At 37.2% G+C, this 21,496-nt stretch overlaps 3 protein-coding genes across 5 annotated transcripts; 2 read left to right on the top strand and 1 right to left on the bottom strand.

Annotated features, from left to right (window-relative positions):
- Positions 1-4,539: 4,539 nt before the first annotated feature.
- LOC107721640 (RING finger protein 224-like) lies at positions 4,540-8,977 on the top strand. The gene is made up of 3 exons (XM_016529750.1): positions 4,540-4,619; positions 5,427-5,637; positions 8,656-8,977. The coding sequence occupies exons 1-3, from the start codon at positions 4,540-4,542 to the stop codon at positions 8,935-8,937; spliced, it is 573 nt and encodes a 190-aa protein (XP_016385236.1). The 3' UTR covers positions 8,938-8,977.
- Positions 8,978-9,551: 574 nt separating this feature from the next.
- On the bottom strand, positions 9,552-16,056 carry LOC107721635 (U4/U6 small nuclear ribonucleoprotein Prp4-like). 3 transcript variants are annotated; one of them, XM_016529741.1, is made up of 14 exons: positions 15,929-16,056; positions 15,387-15,557; positions 14,237-14,423; positions 13,223-13,307; positions 13,032-13,111; positions 12,819-12,912; positions 12,618-12,712; positions 11,840-11,898; positions 11,590-11,713; positions 11,415-11,504; positions 11,161-11,283; positions 10,672-10,779; positions 10,455-10,573; positions 9,552-10,137 (listed from the first exon to the last, which is right to left on the bottom strand). In XM_016529741.1, the coding sequence occupies exons 1-14, from the start codon at positions 16,053-16,055 to the stop codon at positions 9,944-9,946; spliced, it is 1,656 nt and encodes a 551-aa protein (XP_016385227.1). In that variant the 5' UTR covers position 16,056; the 3' UTR covers positions 9,552-9,943. The 3 variants fall into 3 exon arrangements, with proteins under 3 accessions (XP_016385227.1, XP_016385228.1, XP_016385229.1); XM_016529742.1 differs by having other exon boundaries at positions 15,387-15,583; positions 15,929-16,007; XM_016529743.1 differs by having other exon boundaries at positions 15,387-15,561; positions 15,929-15,999.
- Positions 16,057-16,747: 691 nt separating this feature from the next.
- cdc26 (cell division cycle 26 homolog) lies at positions 16,748-20,470 on the top strand. The gene is made up of 3 exons (XM_016529744.1): positions 16,748-16,842; positions 17,351-17,456; positions 20,093-20,470. The coding sequence occupies exons 2-3, from the start codon at positions 17,376-17,378 to the stop codon at positions 20,276-20,278; spliced, it is 267 nt and encodes an 88-aa protein (XP_016385230.1). The 5' UTR covers positions 16,748-16,842; positions 17,351-17,375; the 3' UTR covers positions 20,279-20,470.
- Positions 20,471-21,496: the final 1,026 nt, after the last annotated feature.

Here is a 21,496-nt window from a genome sequence, read left to right as displayed (position 1 = left end):
TGTCTACACTTGTTGACACTACAGTTGCAAATCATCTGAACGTAGTGTCAGTACAGTTCATCATAAATAGAGCAAGGCATCAGTTTACTGATGGGTATCGTGTCGCGTCACATTGCGCCGCATCCAGTGTAGACAACATCACTGGGTTCTATTGTCTTTTGTCGGATCGCGCCACTCGCGTTCGGTGTAGACATGGTGTGAGTTTTTTTTAATGGGTTATGTTATAGCCCTGCTTGTTTTTAATGTTTTTATGAAATATCTGTATTGACTGCATGATCATATCATCGTATTATTTACTGCCATGCGAGCCACAAAGTAAAGCTTGGCGAGCCGCATGAGGCTCGCGAGCCACGCAATGAGTAACACTGGTGTAGAGAGATGGTCAGAGCGGGTGTGGGGTGTGAGACCAGGATTTTCAAATCTACAGTAAAACTCATTCAGGTCTTCAGCAAGTTGTTGATTCGCCTTAGTGCTGTGGGATGGTGTCTTGTAGTTTGTAATGTCTTTCAGACCTTTCCACACTGAAGCAGGGTCGTTGGCTGAAAACTGGTTTTCCAGCTTTTTAGCATAGCTCCTCTTAGCCACTCTAATCTCCTTATTCAGTGTGTTTCTGGCCTGATTGTCCCCACTCCTGTAGGCATCCTCTTTGGCCTGGCGAAGCTTTCTGAGTTTTGTTGTGAACCATGGTTTGTCGTTGTTGTATATTAAATGAGTCCTGGTAGGAATGCACATATCCTCACAGAAACTGATGTATGATGTTACAGAATCCGTGAGCTCATCCAGATCAGTGGCAGCAGCTTCAAAAACACTCCAATCAGTGTAGTCGAAACATGCTTGTAATGCCCGCCGTTTCGTTGGTCCATCTCTTTACAGTTCTTAAGACATGCTTAGCAGATTTAAGTTTTTGCCTGTATGTTGGAAGAAGATGAACCAGGCAGTGGTCAGAGAGTCCTAAAGCTGCTCTGGGGACGGAGTGATATGCATCCTTTATTGTGGTGTAGCAGTGGTCCAAAATATTTTTGTCTCTGGTGGGGCATGTAATGTGTTTTGGCAGTTCGCGTGTGAGGTTTGCTTTATTAAAGTCCCCGAGAATGATTATAACAGAGTCCGGGTGTTGTTGCTCTGTGTCTGTGATCTGATCAGTCAGCTATTGTAGCGTCGCGCTCACGTGCGCTTGCGGTGTAATGTAAACACTCACGAGAATGAACGAGGAAAACTCCCGCGGCAAGTAGAATGGCTTACAGTTGATGAAGAGCACTTTTAGATCAGGACAGCACATCTTCTTCAACGTTGTTACATCTACACCACCTTTCGTTGATGTAGAAGCATGTCCCACCGCCACGCGATTTCCCTGTTGATTCTGCGTCGCGATCCACTCTGAACAGCTGGAAGCCCGGCAGATGTAACGCGCTGTCCAGAATGGCTTCATTCAACCAGGTTTCCGTGCATGTTCGGTTGCACTGTCGGTTGCATGTTCAGTTTAGCGAACGAGTCAGTGCCCAAGAATTAAAGCGAAAGTGATGAAAACAAGCACGTAAATGAAGGCGGTACAGACAGAAGGCTGTTTAAATGTTACGTGATCTTTCCCAATCATTCTAATACACGAATGTTTTCATAACAGCATTAAAATGATTAAAGTTATCAACGTTACTGATATTCAAAATGGTAAGCAAGCGCTGCTTTGTTTACGTTTCGTATATCTGCGTTTATCACGTATATCTTTGTTTCGGTTTCTCATTTGTGGGGTGGGGTTGGGCTTTGATAGAGGCTATTTAAGTGAAAATAGCAGTATTTTTAAGTTATATGCTATTTACACTAAGTGCAAATAGCTATAGATTTTATTTATACAATGTTAAAATAGCAGGATATTCTGCTAATTACTTATTGCAAATAGTGGCAATTATCTGCACATTAGCATTGTAATACTTTATCAAACAGTATGCAATAATAACTTATTGAGGGTAAATTTTAATTCAAATTATTAAATGGATGCCACCTTATTGGGACAAAAGCCCTCTACACCTACCCTAACCCTACCCAATACTTAATTTTCAACTTTTTGATTATTTCCTTCATTTTTATTAGAAATAAATGCTTTTCTGATGCGATTTGAAATTTGAAAAGGGAGAAAAAATGTTCACCAAAAGGCAGATTCGAACCCGGGTCGATCGCGTCAAAAGGAGTATGACACACGCTTTACCATCTATGCCACTGAATCTGACGATTGAGGTCGTCTTTTGTAATGTTGACTAGTCCAATCACACATTGGTGAGTGGAGTTAGTGTAAATAGCTTCTGCCAACAAGACGGGCTATTTGCACTTACTGTAAATAGACACTCCGAGTTTTTTTTTTTTTTCCCAACAGATAAACTAGTGTAAATAGCTTCTGCCAACAAGACGGGCTATTTGCACTTACTGTAAATAGACACTCCGAGTTTTTTTTTTTTTTTCCCAACAGATAAACAGTTGCCCACAGAAAAAAACAGGGGGTGCTGTAGCACCCTCAGCACCCCCACTTCCCGCGCCTATGGGAAAAAGTAACAAAAACAGTAAAACAACACAGAGGCGGCCATCCGCGACGCCATCTTGGTATTGTTCTTCTAACTTAATTAAATTTTAATTAAAATTAGTTTTTTTTTTGCAGTGTAGTAACCGATTTTAAAAATTCTATATTGTTAAAAGTTGTGAGTCATGATTAAACTTATATATACAAACTCTTGTATTGCTTAAAAGGTTCACCCGAAAATGAATATTCTGTCATTATTTACCCATGTTGTTCCAAGAATGACTTTTTTTTTCTATTGTGGAACATTAAACAAGACATTTTGAGAAACGTGTCAGTGTTTTATTTATTTATGTTTATGTGTGTGTGTGTGTGTGTGTCCATACAATGCTCTTGTATTGCTTAAAAGGTTCACCCGAAAATGAATATTCTGTCATTATTTACCCATGTTGTTCCAAGAATGACTTTTTTTTTCTATTGTGGAACATTAAACAAGACATTTTGAGAAACGTGTCAGTGTTTTATTTATTTATGTTTATGTGTGTGTGTGTGTGTGTCCATACAATAGAAGCAAATAGGCTTCAATGTTGTTAGTTCCTAGCATTCTTAAAAATATCTTTTTATATTTTCCACAGTAGAAAGTCATGCAGGATTGGAACGACATGACGGTGAGTAAATGATGACAGTTTGTATTTTGGGGTAAACTAGCCCTTGACCCACAGTATAACTAATGGTCCCCTCATACCTGTTGTTTTGTTACCTCCACTGCTATTATATGGAAGAGTGCACGAAATTAAAAAAAAAAAAAATCTACTTTTGTGATCCGAAAAAGAAAGAAGGGCATACGGCATTAGAATAACACCAGGTTGAGTAAATGATGACTTACTTTTCATTTTTTGGTGAACTATCCCTTTAATATTGTTATAAAAACAGTGATGCATGCTTTCAGGATTCTTTGATTTACTGTAATGCTTTTCCCAGTCTGCTGTCTTTGACGTCAAGAGATTCAGGGCTGTGTGTGTTCTTCCATCAGCCAATCAGCTGTGTTACTGTGTTATTTTCCTGATGCTCCACAGTGACTGATCACATCACAGTTTTGGCTCAGGAGATCAGCTCAAACCCTGCTAAAGACTCAACATCTGAGGAAACGGGTCACCAGATCTCATTTACCCTCATTAAGTCTAACATGACTCTAATTTAGCTGTACCTCCTTCTACTTCACTTTCTCCTGGTCAATAATAATAGTTATCTGCCAGTATGAACACCCTGTAGCCGTAGTGTGGGGTTGAAGAAGGTCTCAGAATTAATTTGGCAGGGAAGCGTTGATGACAGACTGTCTGTGGGTGACTAGGCTTGAATTTCAGGCCTGTTTTGTGACCGTAAAGCGATACGCCCTCCTCCCATTCTACTTTCTTGCACCCTAAATGTGTCTGATGTCTTTAATTTCATGTTTTTCCACAGAACTAAACCCAAATCTTCCGTCAAATCAGACCGTCAGACTTTTTCCTTATTATATGCAAGACAGAATGAAAGTATTACTTATTTAGTGAGGGGAAATAACAGAGCAGTTAATACCAAGAGCTTTAGAAGATACATAAAAGTGCAACTCTGGACTAATGACTAAAACACCTGCTCAACAACATGCAACTCTCCTCCCACAACCACCAATGGCTTTTCTTTTTTCCAAAGGTTGAACGTGCAGTTGTGTATGTTTAAAGGCATAGGTCCACAGCGACAGGCGGTACTTAAATATTAAAGGCTCTGGGGAAGCACACCATTGTTTGTCCTCCATTTCAGAGAGGCAGTTGTGGTTGGTTGGTTGGTCAGGTGAAAGAGAGAGAGAGAAAGAGAGAGAGAGAGCAAACGGCAACAAAGATTGAGCCCGTGCTGCTGGGAACTGCAAGGACAACTTCAGGGAAAGCAACAAGGGTGCACTCAAGTGTTAAACTATCTGACAAAGGATGTGAAGCATGGAGAAACCAAGACAGAGTCGTCTGTAAAATGTTAACAGAAGTTGGACTTTTAGTACATTAAACATGGATGGAACTGCAAGCGGAACGGCAGAACCTCAAGAGACCGATGGCACACAGAATAGACCCAAGGATGAGGTGGACAGGTAGACCTTCTGCATAGAACATACATTTTTGAAGTTACATGAAATTGCTTATGTCATATTAAAATATAACATATTTGAATTTTTGCTTATTTTAAAATAAAATTGTATTTTATCATTTTATTTCTTCTTAAGATCATGCATGCGTTTCTTATGAATTTTTAATATAATTTAATTATATATAAAATGATGAATTCCATTAAATAAACATTCCTTACGTTTCATGCTCCCAATATAAACAATGAAATCACTCTGACAAGTCATGCAAATAAAACCTTTTCCATCATGATATTTCAAGTCGATTGAGCAGATTGTATGTTTATGTGTTTATGTTTTGTGCTTGTTTGTTTGGACATGCACTGCTGGTTTCAAATTTTAAAAAAAATTTTTTAGAGGTTAAACACCTACAGCAAACAGATCTTTTACTATTACATTTTGTGTTTACAAATTTTATTGCTGCCGCCACTAATAGTAAACAGATACATGCGGCTCGGCTTACACTCTTTAACGGCTGACCTTGTGTATCTGGAAGAGTAAAATATTGTGGGGAAAGATGTAAATAATTAGTTATTGGTTTTGTGGCATTTTTGCAATTTTAACCAACTGGTTTCCAAGTCATTTTTAGTGGATGTTTGAAGTTGCTTTTATATTTTCAGGAACATTATGGTTCAAATACATTTTTGCTGGCTCTGTACCGAAAATTTTAGGTCAACTATGTTGGCCACAAATAATTAGCCATTACAAAGTCAGCACTGAACATCTCAGGCAAAGACCCAGAGATGTTTGTATCATACTGAGCTCGTTCTGTAGGGTCTCGGATGAGGATGGGCCTGCGTCTGAGGCTCCTGTGGAAGGGGATGTGGAGACTGGAGCACAGAACTCCAGGGACAGCCGGAAACTGGACTGCATCATCTGCTACAGTGCGTATAATCTGGGAGAGAGACTCCCCCGCAAACTCTACTGTGGTCACACGTTCTGCCAGGCCTGTCTGAAGCGGCTGGACACCCTCATCAATGAGCAGGTGGGACTCAAGCTACTTAAATGCTTCATCACAAATATCACTATTTTCAGAGCAAATAGTGATGTTTGTCCATCTTGTGGTTTGTGGAAAACCGCTAATAATCTAGCGTTAACAAATTGTAGTCGGATATAGCCTATCACTGTAAGAAATATTTAACATTTAAAAAGTTGTTGCTGCCTTAAATTTTTTAAGTAGGCCACCTAGGTATAATCAACTTGGTTGAACAAGTCATTCCAACTTAAATTGCATTAAACCGACTTTAAAGTTGAGTTTCATATAACTTATCTAAAAAGTTGAAACTTATTTAAATGAGTTCAAATAATGTAAAAGCATAAGTTGCCATGATTTACTGATCATATCATTTTTTTACAGTGTGGTAAGTGTTATCTGGGGTTATTCCGTGTGGAGATTAGTAAAAAATGTCAAATGTGTGTTTTTTTTTAAACATTTTTTATATTTCTGCTTAAGTATGCTTATAAAGAACCCAATTAAAATGTTTAAATTAAAGGTGAAGTCTTAGTTTTAAACACTTTCTCCGATCCCATTTTAATATGCATCGAAAAATGTAAGTATTCATATGTTGACTTCCTGACGTGATAAAACCTTGTTTTTATTTTTATTTTATTTATTTACTAATTATTTTCTTCTAATTTATTTATTAGGCTACATATAACATGCTTGGGAGGGGTATAGAGAAAAGATACATTACTGGAAGAAAAAGTTGTACATAATAAATAGTTGAATAGTACAGATTACTTTCAAGTTTTTACTTTAGGAAAACGCTTCCTAAACATTTTTTCCCCCCAAAGGTCAATTTTAAATAATTAAAAAATAGAAACCTTTTTTCATTCCAATTGACTTTAGGAATATAATGAGCAATTATATTAATTAACTACAAATACAAGATTTTTGTTAACATCACAATAGTGTCGACAAAATTAACAGCAATCCCAGCTTCTTATTGTAACAATACTTTCTCCAAAAAAATATTGGGACACTCCCTAAATAAATGACTAATATTCTTAAGGGCATATTCTTCCATATTAACTTAAAAGAGTTGTACCACAACTTGCATATCTTTTGTTTGGAGAAGGAAACGCAAAATTTCAACCAGAAAAAAATCCATTTGTTTTGTCCCAGGTGTTGACTTTTAGTCAACCAATGGCATGAGATTAGGGGCGGGACTGTCTTTCTGATCCAATGGAAACGTTCATTTTTGCATTTAAAAAATCATTTGATCATATCATTCGCCTGATATACATTTTACATTTTCTTGCTAAACCATCATTTTTTTCTTTCTGGCTTTTGACAGAATTTTCTTATTTATGGAGTGATAAAGAATTTGGAACCAGGCTTTATCTGTTCTGGAAATGCATGCAAATTAGTGCATATATATATATATATATATATATATATATATATACACACACATTGATCATGCATAACATTATGACCACCTTCCCAATATTGTGTTGGTCCCACTTTTGCTGCCAAAACAGCCCCGACCCGTCGAGGCATGGGCTCCAACAGACCCCTGAAGGTGTGCTGTGGTATCTGGCACCAAGATGTTAGCAGCAGATCCTTTAAATCCTGAAAGTTGCGAGGTGGGGCCTTCATGGATCGGACTTGTTTGTTCAGCACATCCCACAGATGCTTGATTGGATTGAGATCTGGGGAATTTGGGGGCCTAGTCAACACATCAAACTCGTTGTTGTGCTCCTCAAATCATTCCTGAACCATTTTTGCTTTGTGGCAGGGCGCATTATCCTGCTGAAAGAGGCCACAGCCACCAGGGAATACCATTTCCATAAAAGGGTGTACATGGTCTGCAACAATGCTTAGGTAGGGGGTACGTGTCAAAGTAACATCCACATGGATGGCAGAACCCAAGGTTTCCCAGCAGAACATTGCCCGAAGCATCACACTGCCTCTGCCGGCTTGTCTTCTTCCCATAGTGCATCCTGGCCAGTCGTCCACGTGATGTAAAAGAAACCGTGATTCATCAGACCAGACCACCTTCTTCTATTGCTCCATGGTCCAGTTCTGATGATCACGTTGCCCACTGTTGGTGCTTTCGGCAGTGGACAGGGGTCAGCATGGCCCCCAGACTGGTCTGCAGCTATGCAGCCCCATACGCAACAAACTGCGATGCACTGTGTATTCTGACACCTTTCCATCAGAACCAGCATTAACTTCTTGAGCAATATGAGCTACAGTAGCTCGTCTGTCGGATCGGACCACACGGGCCAGCCTTCGCTCCCCACGTGCATCAGTGAGCCAGTGCAACACATGACCCCGTCGCCGGTTCACCACTGTTCCTTCCTTGAACCACTTTTGAAAGATACTGACCACTGCAGACCGGGAACACCCCACAAGAGCTGCAGTTTTGGAGATGCTCTGACCCAGTCGTCTAGCCCAGTGTTTCCCAATGTATATATATATATAAAAAATTAGACAATGCCACATTTGCATATTTAAACATAACATCATTAGAAAAATCGTAATACAAAACAACTGACGTAATATTAGTTCAAAATGTTACCCATTTCACCTTAATTAAGATATTTAATGAATTAATCAAGCAAAATCTTGGGTTAAATTGAACTAAATTAAACTATTTAAAATTTGCACTAATATTGAACTAATCTGAATCAACACTGAAACGACTTAAGCTGAATAATAACACTATCTGATGTAGAGCTGCTGTATAATTGAAGTTTGATTCTAATGAACATTGCAACAATCACACTTATTGAACTAAATTGAGCTGAAAAATGACATTATCTTTTTAGAACTGCATTTCAACTGATATTAAATTGTTTCAAAACTGAAGAACTTTGCAACTTTAATAGTTATTTTCTTGTCATTTACTGTGAAGCTGCTTTGAAACAATCTGTATTGTATAAAATTGTATTTAAATATGATTTGACTTTTGAATCCTGGTAGTTGATGCACTGTATTACACACCTCAGCTCAGCTGTGTCAGATGGTTGTAACTGAGGTGCCTTTTCCCCGCAGATGTGGATCCCCTGTCCACAGTGCCGGCAGAACACTCCTCTACCTCGCGGGGGTGCCACCGGACTAGACCTAGACCTGGCAGCATTTCTGGGTGTTAAAGCTGAAGTGGAAAACCAGCGAACCTACAGCCAGAAGGCACCGCTGGAGACCAAGCCCTCCTTTATAAAGCAGCCAATCACAGATCAACCACCCTCAGCCTGGGCCAATGTGGCAGTAGCAGAGCATCGCTTCCGCAGAAGCCCTTGTTGCAAGCACTGCCTGCTCTGCTGCTGGTGGTGCTAGATTCACGTTCACATACCAGCTATCAATCTCTTTCTGCTGTGGATGGTGCACAGACTCAACTCTATGACAGTGAGATAAAAAAAAAAAAACATTTCACAATGGATATCCGACTGTCCAGAAACCACTGATTCCTTTACAAAATTGCCTGGGACAATAAAATGCATTTTATTTAGGTACCCAAATGGATCAGTAATACGACAAATTCTGCAAAACTCAGCGTTCAAAACTGGAATCGGATATATGGACATGAGAGACCTTTAATATGATAAAGATTTAAGAATGAACATACTGGATTTCAGATCTTAGACAATCCACTAGAATGCTTGATGCTTGTTACAACACAACTCAAACATCTGATTGTATTTCTGTTTTAACTGAACCAAACTGTCAATCAGCTTCCAGTTTAAAGACCTCGTGTTGTTTTCCAGCTCTTTAAAACTAAACTTAAAAAATAAAAAATGGTATAACAAAAATTAAAAACGAAAATATATCAAGAGATTCACGTTCACATACCAGCTATCAATCTCTTTCTGCTGTGGATGGTGCACAGACTCAACTCTATGACAGTGAGATAAAAAAAAAAAAACATTTCACAATGGATATCCGACTGTCCAGAAACCACTGATTCCTTTACAAAATTGCCTGGGACAATAAAATGCATTTTATTTAGGTACCCAAATGGATCAGTAATACGACAAATTCTGCAAAACTCAGCGTTCAAAACTGGAATCGGATATATGGACATGAGAGACCTTTAATATGATAAAGATTTAAGAATGAACATACTGGATTTCAGATCTTAGACAATCCACTAGAATGCTTGATGCTTGTTACAACACAACTCAAACATTTGATTGTATTTCTGTTTTAACTGAACCAAACTGTCAATCAGCTTCCAGTTTAAAGACCTCTTGTGTTGTTTTCCAGCTCTTTAAAACTAAACTTAAAAAATAAAAAATGGTATAACAAAAATTAAAAACGAAAATATATCAAGACAAACAGAATCTCATTCTGACATCCAGAGTTTGAAGGTTCGGTCATAAGAGCAGGTTGCAATGAGCTGTCCGTCAGGTGAAAGGTCAAGCCCCATGACCTTTCCTTCATGCCCCGCCAAAGTCTTCAGAGGTGACCAGCCGGGATGTGTCCACACTTTGGCTATGTTGTCATACGCACCAGTCAGCAAAAAATGCCCATCGTTAGCTAAAAGGAAAAGACAGTTAATATTGACATTGCAAAAATGTTACACAAATTTGCAAGTTCAGTTGAGGTGAATTTAGACTCATTCACTTTGACAGACAGTAGACCTACGGACCTAAAAAAAAAAAAAACTAAATATTTGTTCATCCAAAACCCATGTGACTTTTTCTTTTGTGGAACACTAAGATATTTTGCTGAATGTCCACAGTGCTTTTTTATTTTGGGGACTGGGGTTGCTGACAAGAGGCGAGTAAATAAGTACTCAAAATAATCACCTCTAAATGACTGATGATAAATGCCTTCTTAACTTGAATACTTACGTTGGAACTTGACTGAAGACACAAGGTTTTCATGGGCAGGAATTGTATACATGCACCTTCTCTGACGAAGGTCCCACACTTTACAGGTGTTATCTCCACTTCCTGTTGCCACGTGAAAGCTGCACAAGGAAGATTTCAGGGTTAATTATCAAATGAAGCTCAAATAAACAGCTTAACTAAATCTTTCAAATATTCACATGCGCTTTCTTTTACATACCCGTTTGGTGAGAAATTGATGCTGTAAATCTCTTTGTGGTGGCCCTCCAGGAACATGATACAACGACCAGTCCGCAGGTCCCAGACACGAGCAAATGCATCCAAACCACTGTACATGGAGCAATAATGAATAACATTAACACAACAATTGAAAGATTAATAAACCAAGTATAAATCCTTTTAAACTAATTCAACCAATCAAAAGCAGATTGAATGAACAATCACAAAATTAAGTGGAAGCCTAATTGGTTCAGGCTCTGGTAATGCGAATACTGCAAGACCAATGCTGCAATCAGAGGGATCAGGGTTAAGATTAGGAACCATGTAAGACGGATTAAGGTTTTTTTTTTTTATTATTATTATTTGGTTGGTCCTAAACTGAACATACTTGGACTAATAAGAGCATCGATGTAACTGTATAGACTGAGTGTGGTGCTCATTCCTTTACAAAAACAGTGGAGTGCCTCAGGGTTTAGTGCGAGGCCCTTACCCAGTTCCTGCCAGAGAGCCATCCGGGTGGAAGTGCAGGTCATGGACACCTTTACTATGACCCTCCTGATGCAGAATTTCTTCTTGAACTTCAAGATCCCAAAGTCGCCACGAGTTATCATAGCTAAAGAGCAACAAAAAAATGATAATTCGGTTAAATATATGAAAGAAAAGCTTTATCCCAACACCAATATTCATACCATCGTTTTGCGTTTACCTCATTAAAAATAAATTATATAAAAAATACATTCATACCAAGTTGTGCCCAGAAACCGCCCAGAGGGATGCCAGGCCACCCGAGCCACCCTCATAGAGTGCCCCTCAATGTCTGCTACAGGCTCATCACTACAGATAAGAACAGGTGAACGTTACAATATTTTACTTTTTAGAATTTTTAGAAATTGAGACAGAAATTTTAAATAATACACACCTGTCTAAACTCCACAGCTTAACAGATCCATCCACAGCACAGGAGGCCATATTGACATCCGACTCCTCGAGTGTGAGTGTGGCTTGAGGGTGAAAGCTAATCGCTCCCACGTTGGTATTGTGACCTGAGAAAGAAAAGTTAACCTTCAATGAATTCAGTGGTAAAAGTTGTATTGTAAACTGGAATGAAAAAGTATAACAAAGACACAATTTAAAGAACAAATGCTACAGCACATATTTGTTATATTTACCTCTTAATGTGCGTACAAGTGTACAATCTGGGACTTTCCACAATTTACACAAGCCACTCCTACAACAAAGAAATATATATATATATTTTTTTTTTTTTACATGTTTTTATACCAAATATAACAAGCCTTTTAAAACAGATGCTCAAACATACATTTTAAAATATTATTTATAAATTAATTTTATGTTTCCAAACATTCTTTTTGTAAAGAATAATTTATTAATCCAGAGAAATTCTTGTTTGAACAAGGAGTCCTATTAACAGACAGTATGGCCAACAACCAGCCTGCAAGTAATTTTAAAAACTGTGTTTAAGTGTATAAGGAAATTTGTTTCTATTTTACAGGCAAAAAATGGTCACTCCAAATATTAATTTGATGATAAGCATAAACTACTCTAAGCATTACTTTTGAAAACATCCTCACTTTACAGGAAGTGCCTAAACTAAGGTAAGGCAAAGGTAGGTTGTTCTAAGCATCTTGGAGAAGTAGCACAGTCCTTCTATGGGTTTCTGTGTTGCTTCTGTTTCTTCATGTAATTTAATTAAGGCTGTCTCAGTGATCATGTGTGTGGGCCATACCTTCTGTTGTAGGACTCCTTGTTCATACAAAAACCTCACTGGATTATTACAATTCTTGCGAAAGCAATGTTTGGAAATCTAAAATTGATGATTCCTACTGGCATACAAAGCATATATAAATAACCTCATATGTTCTTGTGAATAGTGTATATAAAATAAATTAATAAATAACACACAGTTAAATATAAGATAAAACAAACCATGAAGCAGTCACAAGCAGCTTAGAGTTGGGGCTAAACTGGCAGTGAGATATTGGACGGTCATCGCCAATTTGGCTGCAGAAGTTATTCACATTCTAAATAAAACACAATAATAATTATATACAGCATTACAAGTGAAAGACAATTGCAACACATCATAAAGCCTGTGTCTTTTTCCATTTTCTTGGCATGCTGTCGTACCCGTAGGGCCTTGTGAAGCTCTTGCTGTTTTACGGTTCTTGTAGATTCTGGAATCTCTTTGTGTGCCCTTGCGGCATCTAACCTTTCCACTGCCCTGGAGAACCAAACAAAAACACAAAACTAGCTTTTAAAATACACAATATATACATTTGCCTGCATTTTATATTTATATTGTTAGATACTGGAAAATAATATGTGTCCTGGGCTGCTTACCTGGGCAGTGAATACTTGGCTAACCAAACACGTGCCTCTTTCAGAAATGAAGGTCCTTCATGGTACCATGTCTGCTGATACTGCACAAAACACACGCATAGAAAATCAGCTTCCTTCAATAATTCAAATCTATGACAGTCTACTATAACTTAATGAAATTAGGATACAACGAATAAAACGGGTGTTCCTACCTCATGAGTCCGTTTTGCTTTTTCATCCTCTTTCTTTGATTTCTTCAAGGCGTCAGGACCAACTACTGAAAGAATGTTCCTCAATCTGTGGAAAACAAAACAAAAAAACATCACTAAAATTGAAAAACAATTTTTTTAAAGCAGCACTATGTAACTTTTTCTGTGTTCAAAATTTGCTAAATGTATATAATGAGCGAGTACATCATGAATTCATCTTCCAAACCGCGTTTTTGTCTTATTCCGAATCACTACGGTACACTTATAATGCGTACTTATATTTGGACTATTGTAGCCTGGTCGGGTCGTCACCGCTGCGGAGTAACACATACCTGCGTGAATCGCCATAGACATAAACTTAGAGAAGTAGCTCCGGTTGGAATGTTCTTCCGCGGGATGCGTGCAGTTCTGTTTATTAACCGCTAGAGCGCCAAAAGTTACATAGTGCTGCTTTAAAAGAAATGAATACTTATGAATTAAAAGATGAATTAAATTGATCGAAAGTGACAACAATATTTATGTATATATATATATTTATAACGTTGCAAAATATTTATCAAGGTTTACACAAAAATATTAAGCAGCACAAATGTTTTCATGTGTGCTAATTAAAAAAAATGTTTCTTGAGTAGCAAATCAGTATATTAGAATGAATTCTGAAGGATCATGTGACACTTGGAATGATGGCCGTTGAAAATTCAGCTTTGCCACCACAGGAATAAATTACGTTTTAAAATATATTATAATAGAAAACATTTTTAATAAACTGTAATAATATTTTTACAATATTTTATTACTGTTTTACTTTGCATTTGTAAACATAAGAGACTAGTGTTAGCTACAAATATAAATACTATGTTCAAAATCACTAATTTCTCCAACAGTAAAAATCCCACATTATACTGACACCATTTCTTTTGTTTGTCGGTCAGATGCTCTATGCATCTAATTGGGCAGTTTTTTCCCAGAATATGCTGCAAAGCTTTTAACCAACAGTCAAAAAATCTGGCCGCCCACCTCTCTCGTCTCTCTGCAGGCCCCTCCCCAAACAGCGTGATTGGCTCGCCAAGAGCTCGGAGGCAGGCTTTGACCTCTACATCATCAGTAGAGACGGTGATTTGTCTCGCTCTCTTTCTGCGCTCAAACTCTGCCAGCACTTCAGCCTGTCGCTCACTCACACGCTCCTCCATCTCCATAGACTCGCCTGAGGAGAGAAAGAAGAAACTAATTACACTACTAAAGAGCAAACTTTCCTTCATCATTTCATTTACATCATTTCCAGTCACAAATAGTCACAGATTAAAGAGTCTGCTGAACCTTTTAATTATAAAAGAACAAATTATAAAAGAAAAGAAAAATGCATATGTGTTTTATGTTTTGTATCTTGTTTGATACATCAGGCTTTTATGGCCCAAATAATATGACACAATGAGAAATATGGAGCCCATACTCGAGGAGGAAAAAACACATTTATTTATAATCGTTTTATTTATAGGCCTAAACTATGAAATTTGACAAATATGAAATTTGGTACAAATTGTGTCATTTATATGCAAATCAACGAGATTTTTATGACAGTACAAGTTACAGATATTTACAAAAAAAGGATATAAATATCAGCTGTCACTCTATATCTCCCAATTATGTCTTAGTAAGATGATATTTAAAAATCTATTTAGTTTTTATTGTGGGGGACAACACATGTAATTCAATGCAATACAATAACTGAGAGATAAAGAAGAAATAAATGTTCCTCAAAAGCTTGATGTATCATATTTAAGTAAGATTTTGTTAAAATACAAATCACCATATTTGATTCTTAGCTACATTTTAATTTTTCTAATAAACTAATACATATTTTTCAGTCCAGCAAGTGTTCATATTGAAATACTGCTAACATTAAGTTCTAAAAAGTATAAAATATTAACCAGTCGACAGAAGGCACGTAGTAGATTCTGTATAGCAGTATTTTCAGCACAGTTTTGATCATGTTGCTAATTTAGATGCCTATGATTTAAATTGCTATGAAATTGTTATGAAAGTCCCATGAAATATGCTACAGTAGGCTTAGGGTTAAAACACTTTGACAAAACTATATTTCAAGAATTTATTGGTTTGAGGGTTGGGTTCGGATAATAACATTTGCTATCAAGAATATTAAACTTACCACTGGAGATATTAATATTTCCAGCCTCAATGCCAGCTTTAACAGCATCTCTGGCAGCGGCAGATATTCCTTCGCGTCTGAGGCGCTCCTTCTCCTTTTCTTCAAGGCTTCCATAGAAGATCCTGGCCTTTTTCACAACTGGAGCTTCGTCTTCATCCGACATCTTTTCAACTATTTGTCCAACAATCACAGAGTATCTGATATGAAAAACAGGCATCATTTTGAATCACAATACCTTGTTTACAAATCTTGTGTGGACAGTTCTACATCGTACATTATTAACCAACCTAACTTTTACTTTGGTTTCTGATGTATTCAATATTATCAAATAGTGCTATTAAAAACGTGATATTCTTTGAATCACATTGAAGCACCATGTAAATACCATTGTATATGAATAGAGATATCATTCTGTACTATGGTACTATCATATATCACTGCACCACAGTAGTTTTTGCAGGGTGTTCAGAAACTAATTTGACCTAAATCAAGAGAAGCTCAGGAAAGATAAACACATCCAGCTCAACCAACTCTTCACTCACCCTTTATGCTTTCACAAACGCACAAATAGCTTCCTTTAAAAACAGGTTGTTTATATGAAATCGAATGTGTACTGTCTACAAACACGACCACACGACGGGGGCTAGCCGCCGCGCAGTATGTCGTCATATCCGCCTGTTTTACTCTTCTTCTTCTTCTTCTTGGTTTTTAACGGCTCACCGCCGTTCCTTTCCGACTTCTTGCTGAAGCTTCCGCCATCGACCAAAAACCTCCTGTTTTACTCTTCACTCACTACAAGAATAAATAGTGACATCCAGCGGTTGAAATTATGTCAGACCGCAGTCTTTGATGTAATCTTTTTCATATTACGCTGATGTGTGTTCCCTTTTCACTGCAATATTTGAAGCTAGGCATATTTTCCCCAATTGTTCACGATTTTAATAACTCTCAAGACTTTTTCAGGTCTAAATCATAGTTGTAAAATTAGGATACCGCATATATCCAGGTTCAAACAAGGTGAATTAAAATAAAGAAAGTCTTCATTTTTAGATGTTTTGGCTTATTTAAAATAATTTTAAGTCGTATTGAGACCCCCTTGGTTGCAGTGGACTGCAGCGATCGCTTTTTTATTTTTATTTTTTTACTTATTTGAATTGTTTTTGTCTTATACCATTCTTTATTTACTTCTCAGGATGGGTTTATTTATTAAATTCATTCAAGTTTTTTTTTTTCCATCGAACGGATGATTAAATGACCTGTGCTACTTTTATTGTGGGCCATTAAACGAAATACAAACAGTAAAACAATTATGAAACACAAAACACTTCAAACAAGTCAGCATTTTATTTCAGTTTATTCGGTTATTTCTCAACGCCACCGCTTTCTATGCGCTTGAACTACATTTCCCATGATTCCCTTCCGAACTTCCTATGGAGATAACGCGTGTGTGATTGCGGTAAGTGGTGTGATGTGAAACAGTCATGTATTTCATTTGGAATTGTTTGCCGTTAATCTGTCACGTTGAATAATATAAACGACACAGTTCATAGTCTTCATAGTTCATTATCCTGCTGTTTGTGACCGTTTTAAGACTCAGAGTTCAAAGCTAGTGGGCTAATTAGCACGTAGCTGCTAAACAATAACATTATATTGCAGCAGCAGGAGTCGGTTCATTGAATGGACCGTATATGCATTACTTAACGATGCTAAACTTTAAATATTGATATCGGTATTGCAGTCATCAGCGTGACTAAAGTGATAGTAATTTCCTCAAAACTGTCAACATTAATTTCCTCAAAACAATTGTGAACAAGAGTTCAGCATAATTAAAATTGGTTTATCTCACAGATCTATAATATGTTTGTGTGTATATATATATATATATATATAGAGAGAGAGAGAGAGATAAGTAAGTGGTTTAGCCATAAACGGACGTATTAGCGTATGTTTTAACGCGTTTCTAGGCAACAAGAGGCCGGTGACGTGAAGATGCTGCGCAGGAAACCCACGCGCCTGGAGCTCAAGCTGGACGACACCGAGGAGTTTGAAAGTGTCAAGAAAGAGCTGGAGGTAAAATCCAGATGAATTTCACGTAGGACTGAATGTTTAGGAGATGCTTGCTTTCCATACAAATTAGCTTACTGTACAGAAAAGAACATTGAAACAACAAGAGGTAAAGGGTTTTCCACAATATACATTTTTCCATGTGAAGTCAGGTCACATTTATTTCAAGACCGTTTTATACTGTACAGATGGTTTCAAAGCAGCTTCACATTAATAAACCAGAAAATAACAGTGTTAATCTTGCAAATTTCTGCAATTATGAAACAAGTTCAAGTCGGTTATAAGCAGCTCTACAGCAGACAGTAGTGTCTTTATTCTGTTAAAGTCAGTTCACTATTGATTTAATTCAGTTCAATAACGGTGTCGATGTTGTGAAGGTTGTGTCATTATCCATGCAACAGTGGTAAGGAAGCAAAGCTCCATCAGAAAAGGAGAAAACTAATCTTTGGGAGAAACCAGGCTCAGTCGAGCCATACGCAGCAGGGAAAACAAGCTAAAGAACTGAATACTACTTTTGAAAAAAGTTATAAATTATGTACTAGAGGAAGCTGGTTTATCCATATTTTTCCTACACTCCACGACGCTCTGCGTGAATTGTGAGAGTACCTTTAAACTGTAAACAATCAGTGAAAGTTTCACTCTATGAACGTAATAAGCATTTTCAAAAACTGGGTACAATGAGGTGACATTATTCTACTCGCCCTTCAACCACTGAACGGGAATTTAAACCTGGAATGAGACGTGAGGATTTGGAGAGAAAAATGTGATTCTTAGTGCATTCTAATGAATTATTCATGGGACATATATCACAAATGAAATCAGAATAGCAGACCACAAATGCGCAGTATATGTTGATGAAAATTATCATGAGTGAAAAAAACACAGCAGACTGAAAAGAGCTCGTTATACCAAGTCACGTTAAAATACCAAGTGTAACGCTTTTCTCCTGACGTCAGGAAAAATAGAACATAAAGGAAAATGTACAGCTCAGGATTATCTGTAGTACAATTTTGATTCGAAATGATTTGTTTCAGTCTTTTTGAATGAAACTTCCTCAAACCAGAAGTGCCTCTCATGATTGAAAACGCAGTAGGCTTGTTAGGAAAAAGGTGGATTCTGCATAGGACGTAGTATTTGAATAGTGTTTATTATCTTGCGATTACATGACCAGCCAAAAACTACTCATTTCTGCTGTAGGATAATGAATCATGGGTAGCAAAATGCCTGCACTGTAAAAAATGACCGTGAATTTAACGGAAAAAGACTGTAAAAATGCTACAGTAAAAGCCTGTTAAATGGTTAACGGTAAATTCCCCTACTATATACGGTGAAAAACGGTATTGGACATTACATGTATTGGACATAAATTTTACGGTAGTATACCGTTTTTGGAAGTGAAAAATACCGTATAATTTACAGTGAATAACCGTAAATTGACATTCCCAGAATTCCCTGCGCTACAGTTCAAATTTGATGTTTTTTTTGTTGAAATAACTATGTTTCTTCTTAGTTTTTTCTTATCAGTTTTGTATATTAGGGTTGTGTGTTACACCTAATGTTGTTAAATTAATGTTTATTGCATTATTTCAGTTTCATGTGTGTTACCATGATGGTGTTTGGTGTTTGTGTGAATGACACTGTGCACCTTCTATATATTTTATTATTTAAAAGCTGCTTGTGATGGGCTTTGGTTCATCATGTGACTTTCTTATCACCACCTGCTTTTTGTGGTTATCAGTGTATTACAAAGGTACAAAACAGATTTTAGTACTTCAATAGGTTGGTATATTAACATTATATCAGTTAATGAAATTACGGTATTTAACTGTAAATTTAAGTTAAAACCGTAAAACCTAAAACGTTGCTAACGTATTTTTTACGGTAAAATTCCGGCAACCACAGCTGCCGGTTTTTTACCGTAAATTTTACGGAATTTTTTTTACAGTGTGTCAAATTATGCAATGACACCCAGTTTCCATCTTACTGCTTTTTGGAATCCAACTTAAAACATTTGTATTAACTCGTTGCTCCTTCATGGTATCCCTACCATCCCTGCTGGAATAGATATGTGACCCTGGACCACAAAAGCAGTCTTAAGTCGCAGGGGTATATTTGTAGCAATAGCCAAGTAAATTTCCTACCGTAAATATATCAAAACTTAATTTTTTTGATTAGTAATATGCATTGCTAAGAACTTCATTTGGACAACTTTAAAGGCGATTTTCTCAATATTTAGATTTTTTTGCACCCTCAGATTCCAGATTTTCAAATAGTTGTATCTCGGCCAAATATTGTCCTATCCTAACAAACCATACATAAATGGAAAGCTTGTTTATTCAGCTTTCAGATGAGTTATAAATCTCAATTTTAAAAAAATTGACCCTTATGACTGGTTTTGTGGTCCAGGGTCACATATGTTATACCAGCATGGTCAAGCAGGCCAAACAATAATGATACAACTAAAAAAACTATGTAAAAAATGTGAAATAGCATCTGATTTGAGGAGGAAATGACAATTTGTCTAAAGCATATTTCAGCAAATATGTGTGCTAAGATCTACAACATGCACTTAGATAGTTTTGTGTAAGGAAAGATTGAACTTGTTTTAATAATCTCCTCATTTCTTTCCCATGTCTGTCCAGAGTCGAAAGAAACAGAGGGATGAGGTGGATGTAGTTGGTGTCGCCACATCCAGCGAGATGAGCGGAGCATCAGGTGGCGGCACGGACGGGAAGACCAGGGAGCAGATGATCCACGAGCGAATCGGTTACAAACCCCACCCAAAGCCTAACACTTTGCCATCACTTTTTGGGAACCTTCAGTTTTGACAATTTGCAGACATGAAAAATGGACTATAAGGTCTTGAGAATCTGCATCACACACATGCATATATTATGATTTGATATTGCCTGACCTGAAATAGACAAAGCACATGCATTCTGGGTTTGATTAAAGGGTTAGGTCACCCAAAAATGAAAATTCTGTCATTAATTACTCACCCTCGTGTTGTTCCAAACCCGTAAGACATTCGTTCATCTTCGGAACACAATTTAAGATCAGTGGTTCAACTGTAAAGTTACAAAGCTACGAGAATACTTTTTTGCGCAAAGAAAACAAAAATAATGACTTTATTCCACATTTTCGTCTCTACTGCGTCACTTTGGACGCGCGTTCAAATTGACGTCGTCACACCGGATCTGGGTCAGCGCCGGCGTGCGTCCAAAGTGACGCAGTAGAGACGAAAATGTGGAATAAAGTCGTTATTTTTGTTTTCTTTGCGCAAAAAAGTATTCTCGTAGCTTTGTAACTTTACAGTTGAACCACTGATGTCACACGGACTACTTTGTCGATCATCTTGGTACTTTTCTGGACCTTGAACGTGGTAGTTACCTTGCTGTCTATGGGAGGGTCAGAGAGCCCTCAGATTTCATCAAAAATATCTTAAATTGTGTTCCGAAGATGAACGAAGGTCTTACGGGTTTGGAACAACACAAGGGTGAGTAATTAATGACGGAATTTTCGTTTTTGGGTGAACTAACCCTTTAAATGTGTGTTTGTGATAACTGATTACAAAGGACTATTTTTCTACCGAGTAAATAAAATCTTGTTAGTTGGATGTGGGAAATTGTGTCTTTTGGCTTTACTGTAAATACAACAAGAACAAGGAGAAACATTTTATAGGTGAACATCAAAAACAGGTTGGTTTATAAATGAGGTGGTCACAACAATTATCCTTCAGATCATACGATATTTATTCATTTTCTTTGATTACAGTACTGTTTATATTTCAAACTCTACAGACATGACTGAACTGTAAACAGACTAAGAATTCTTAACATTGCCACAGCACTGGAAATGAGGTTCAGCGCTTCTACACAAAAGGCTTGTCGTTTTTCCAACTTAAGACAATGCAAACTTACTTTGCTTTTAAAATAAATCAGCAAAATTGATTAAAATCACAGATCCAGTTCTACAGAGTGCTACAAAAACATATGAATATTTTCTTTTAGAACAGTTTTTCTGCTTTTAACAAAAAAAAAAAAATA

This window comes from Sinocyclocheilus rhinocerous, unplaced genomic scaffold, assembly GCF_001515625.1.
Source record: "Sinocyclocheilus rhinocerous isolate Xijiao unplaced genomic scaffold, SAMN03320098_v1.1 scaffold3411, whole genome shotgun sequence".
NCBI classification, from domain to species: domain Eukaryota; kingdom Metazoa; phylum Chordata; class Actinopteri; order Cypriniformes; family Cyprinidae; genus Sinocyclocheilus; species Sinocyclocheilus rhinocerous.
Note: the sequence above shows the minus strand (reverse complement) of the source record. Positions and strands in the feature narration are given on the sequence as shown.

Excerpts from the sequence above, each read along its gene's own strand:
- LOC107721635 (XM_016529741.1), bottom strand. The coding sequence starts at position 16,055 with ATGACGACATACTGCGCGGCGGCTAGCCCCCGTCGTGTGGTCGTGTTT. Across the intron at positions 11,714-11,839 it reads ACTTGTACGCACATTAAGAG|GTCACAATACCAACGTGGGA; the intron begins GTAAATATAACA and ends TTTCTTTCTCAG. Across the intron at positions 11,284-11,414 it reads CGGTTTCTGGGCACAACTTG|CTATGATAACTCGTGGCGAC; the intron begins GTATGAATGTAT and ends GTTGCTCTTTAG.
- cdc26 (XM_016529744.1), top strand. The coding sequence starts at position 17,376 with ATGCTGCGCAGGAAACCCACGCGCCTGGAGCTCAAGCTGGACGACACC. Across the intron at positions 17,457-20,092 it reads GTGTCAAGAAAGAGCTGGAG|AGTCGAAAGAAACAGAGGGA; the intron begins GTAAAATCCAGA and ends ATGTCTGTCCAG.
- LOC107721640 (XM_016529750.1), top strand. The coding sequence starts at position 4,540 with ATGGATGGAACTGCAAGCGGAACGGCAGAACCTCAAGAGACCGATGGC. Across the intron at positions 4,620-5,426 it reads CCCAAGGATGAGGTGGACAG|GGTCTCGGATGAGGATGGGC; the intron begins GTAGACCTTCTG and ends CTCGTTCTGTAG. Across the intron at positions 5,638-8,655 it reads ACACCCTCATCAATGAGCAG|ATGTGGATCCCCTGTCCACA; the intron begins GTGGGACTCAAG and ends TTTTCCCCGCAG.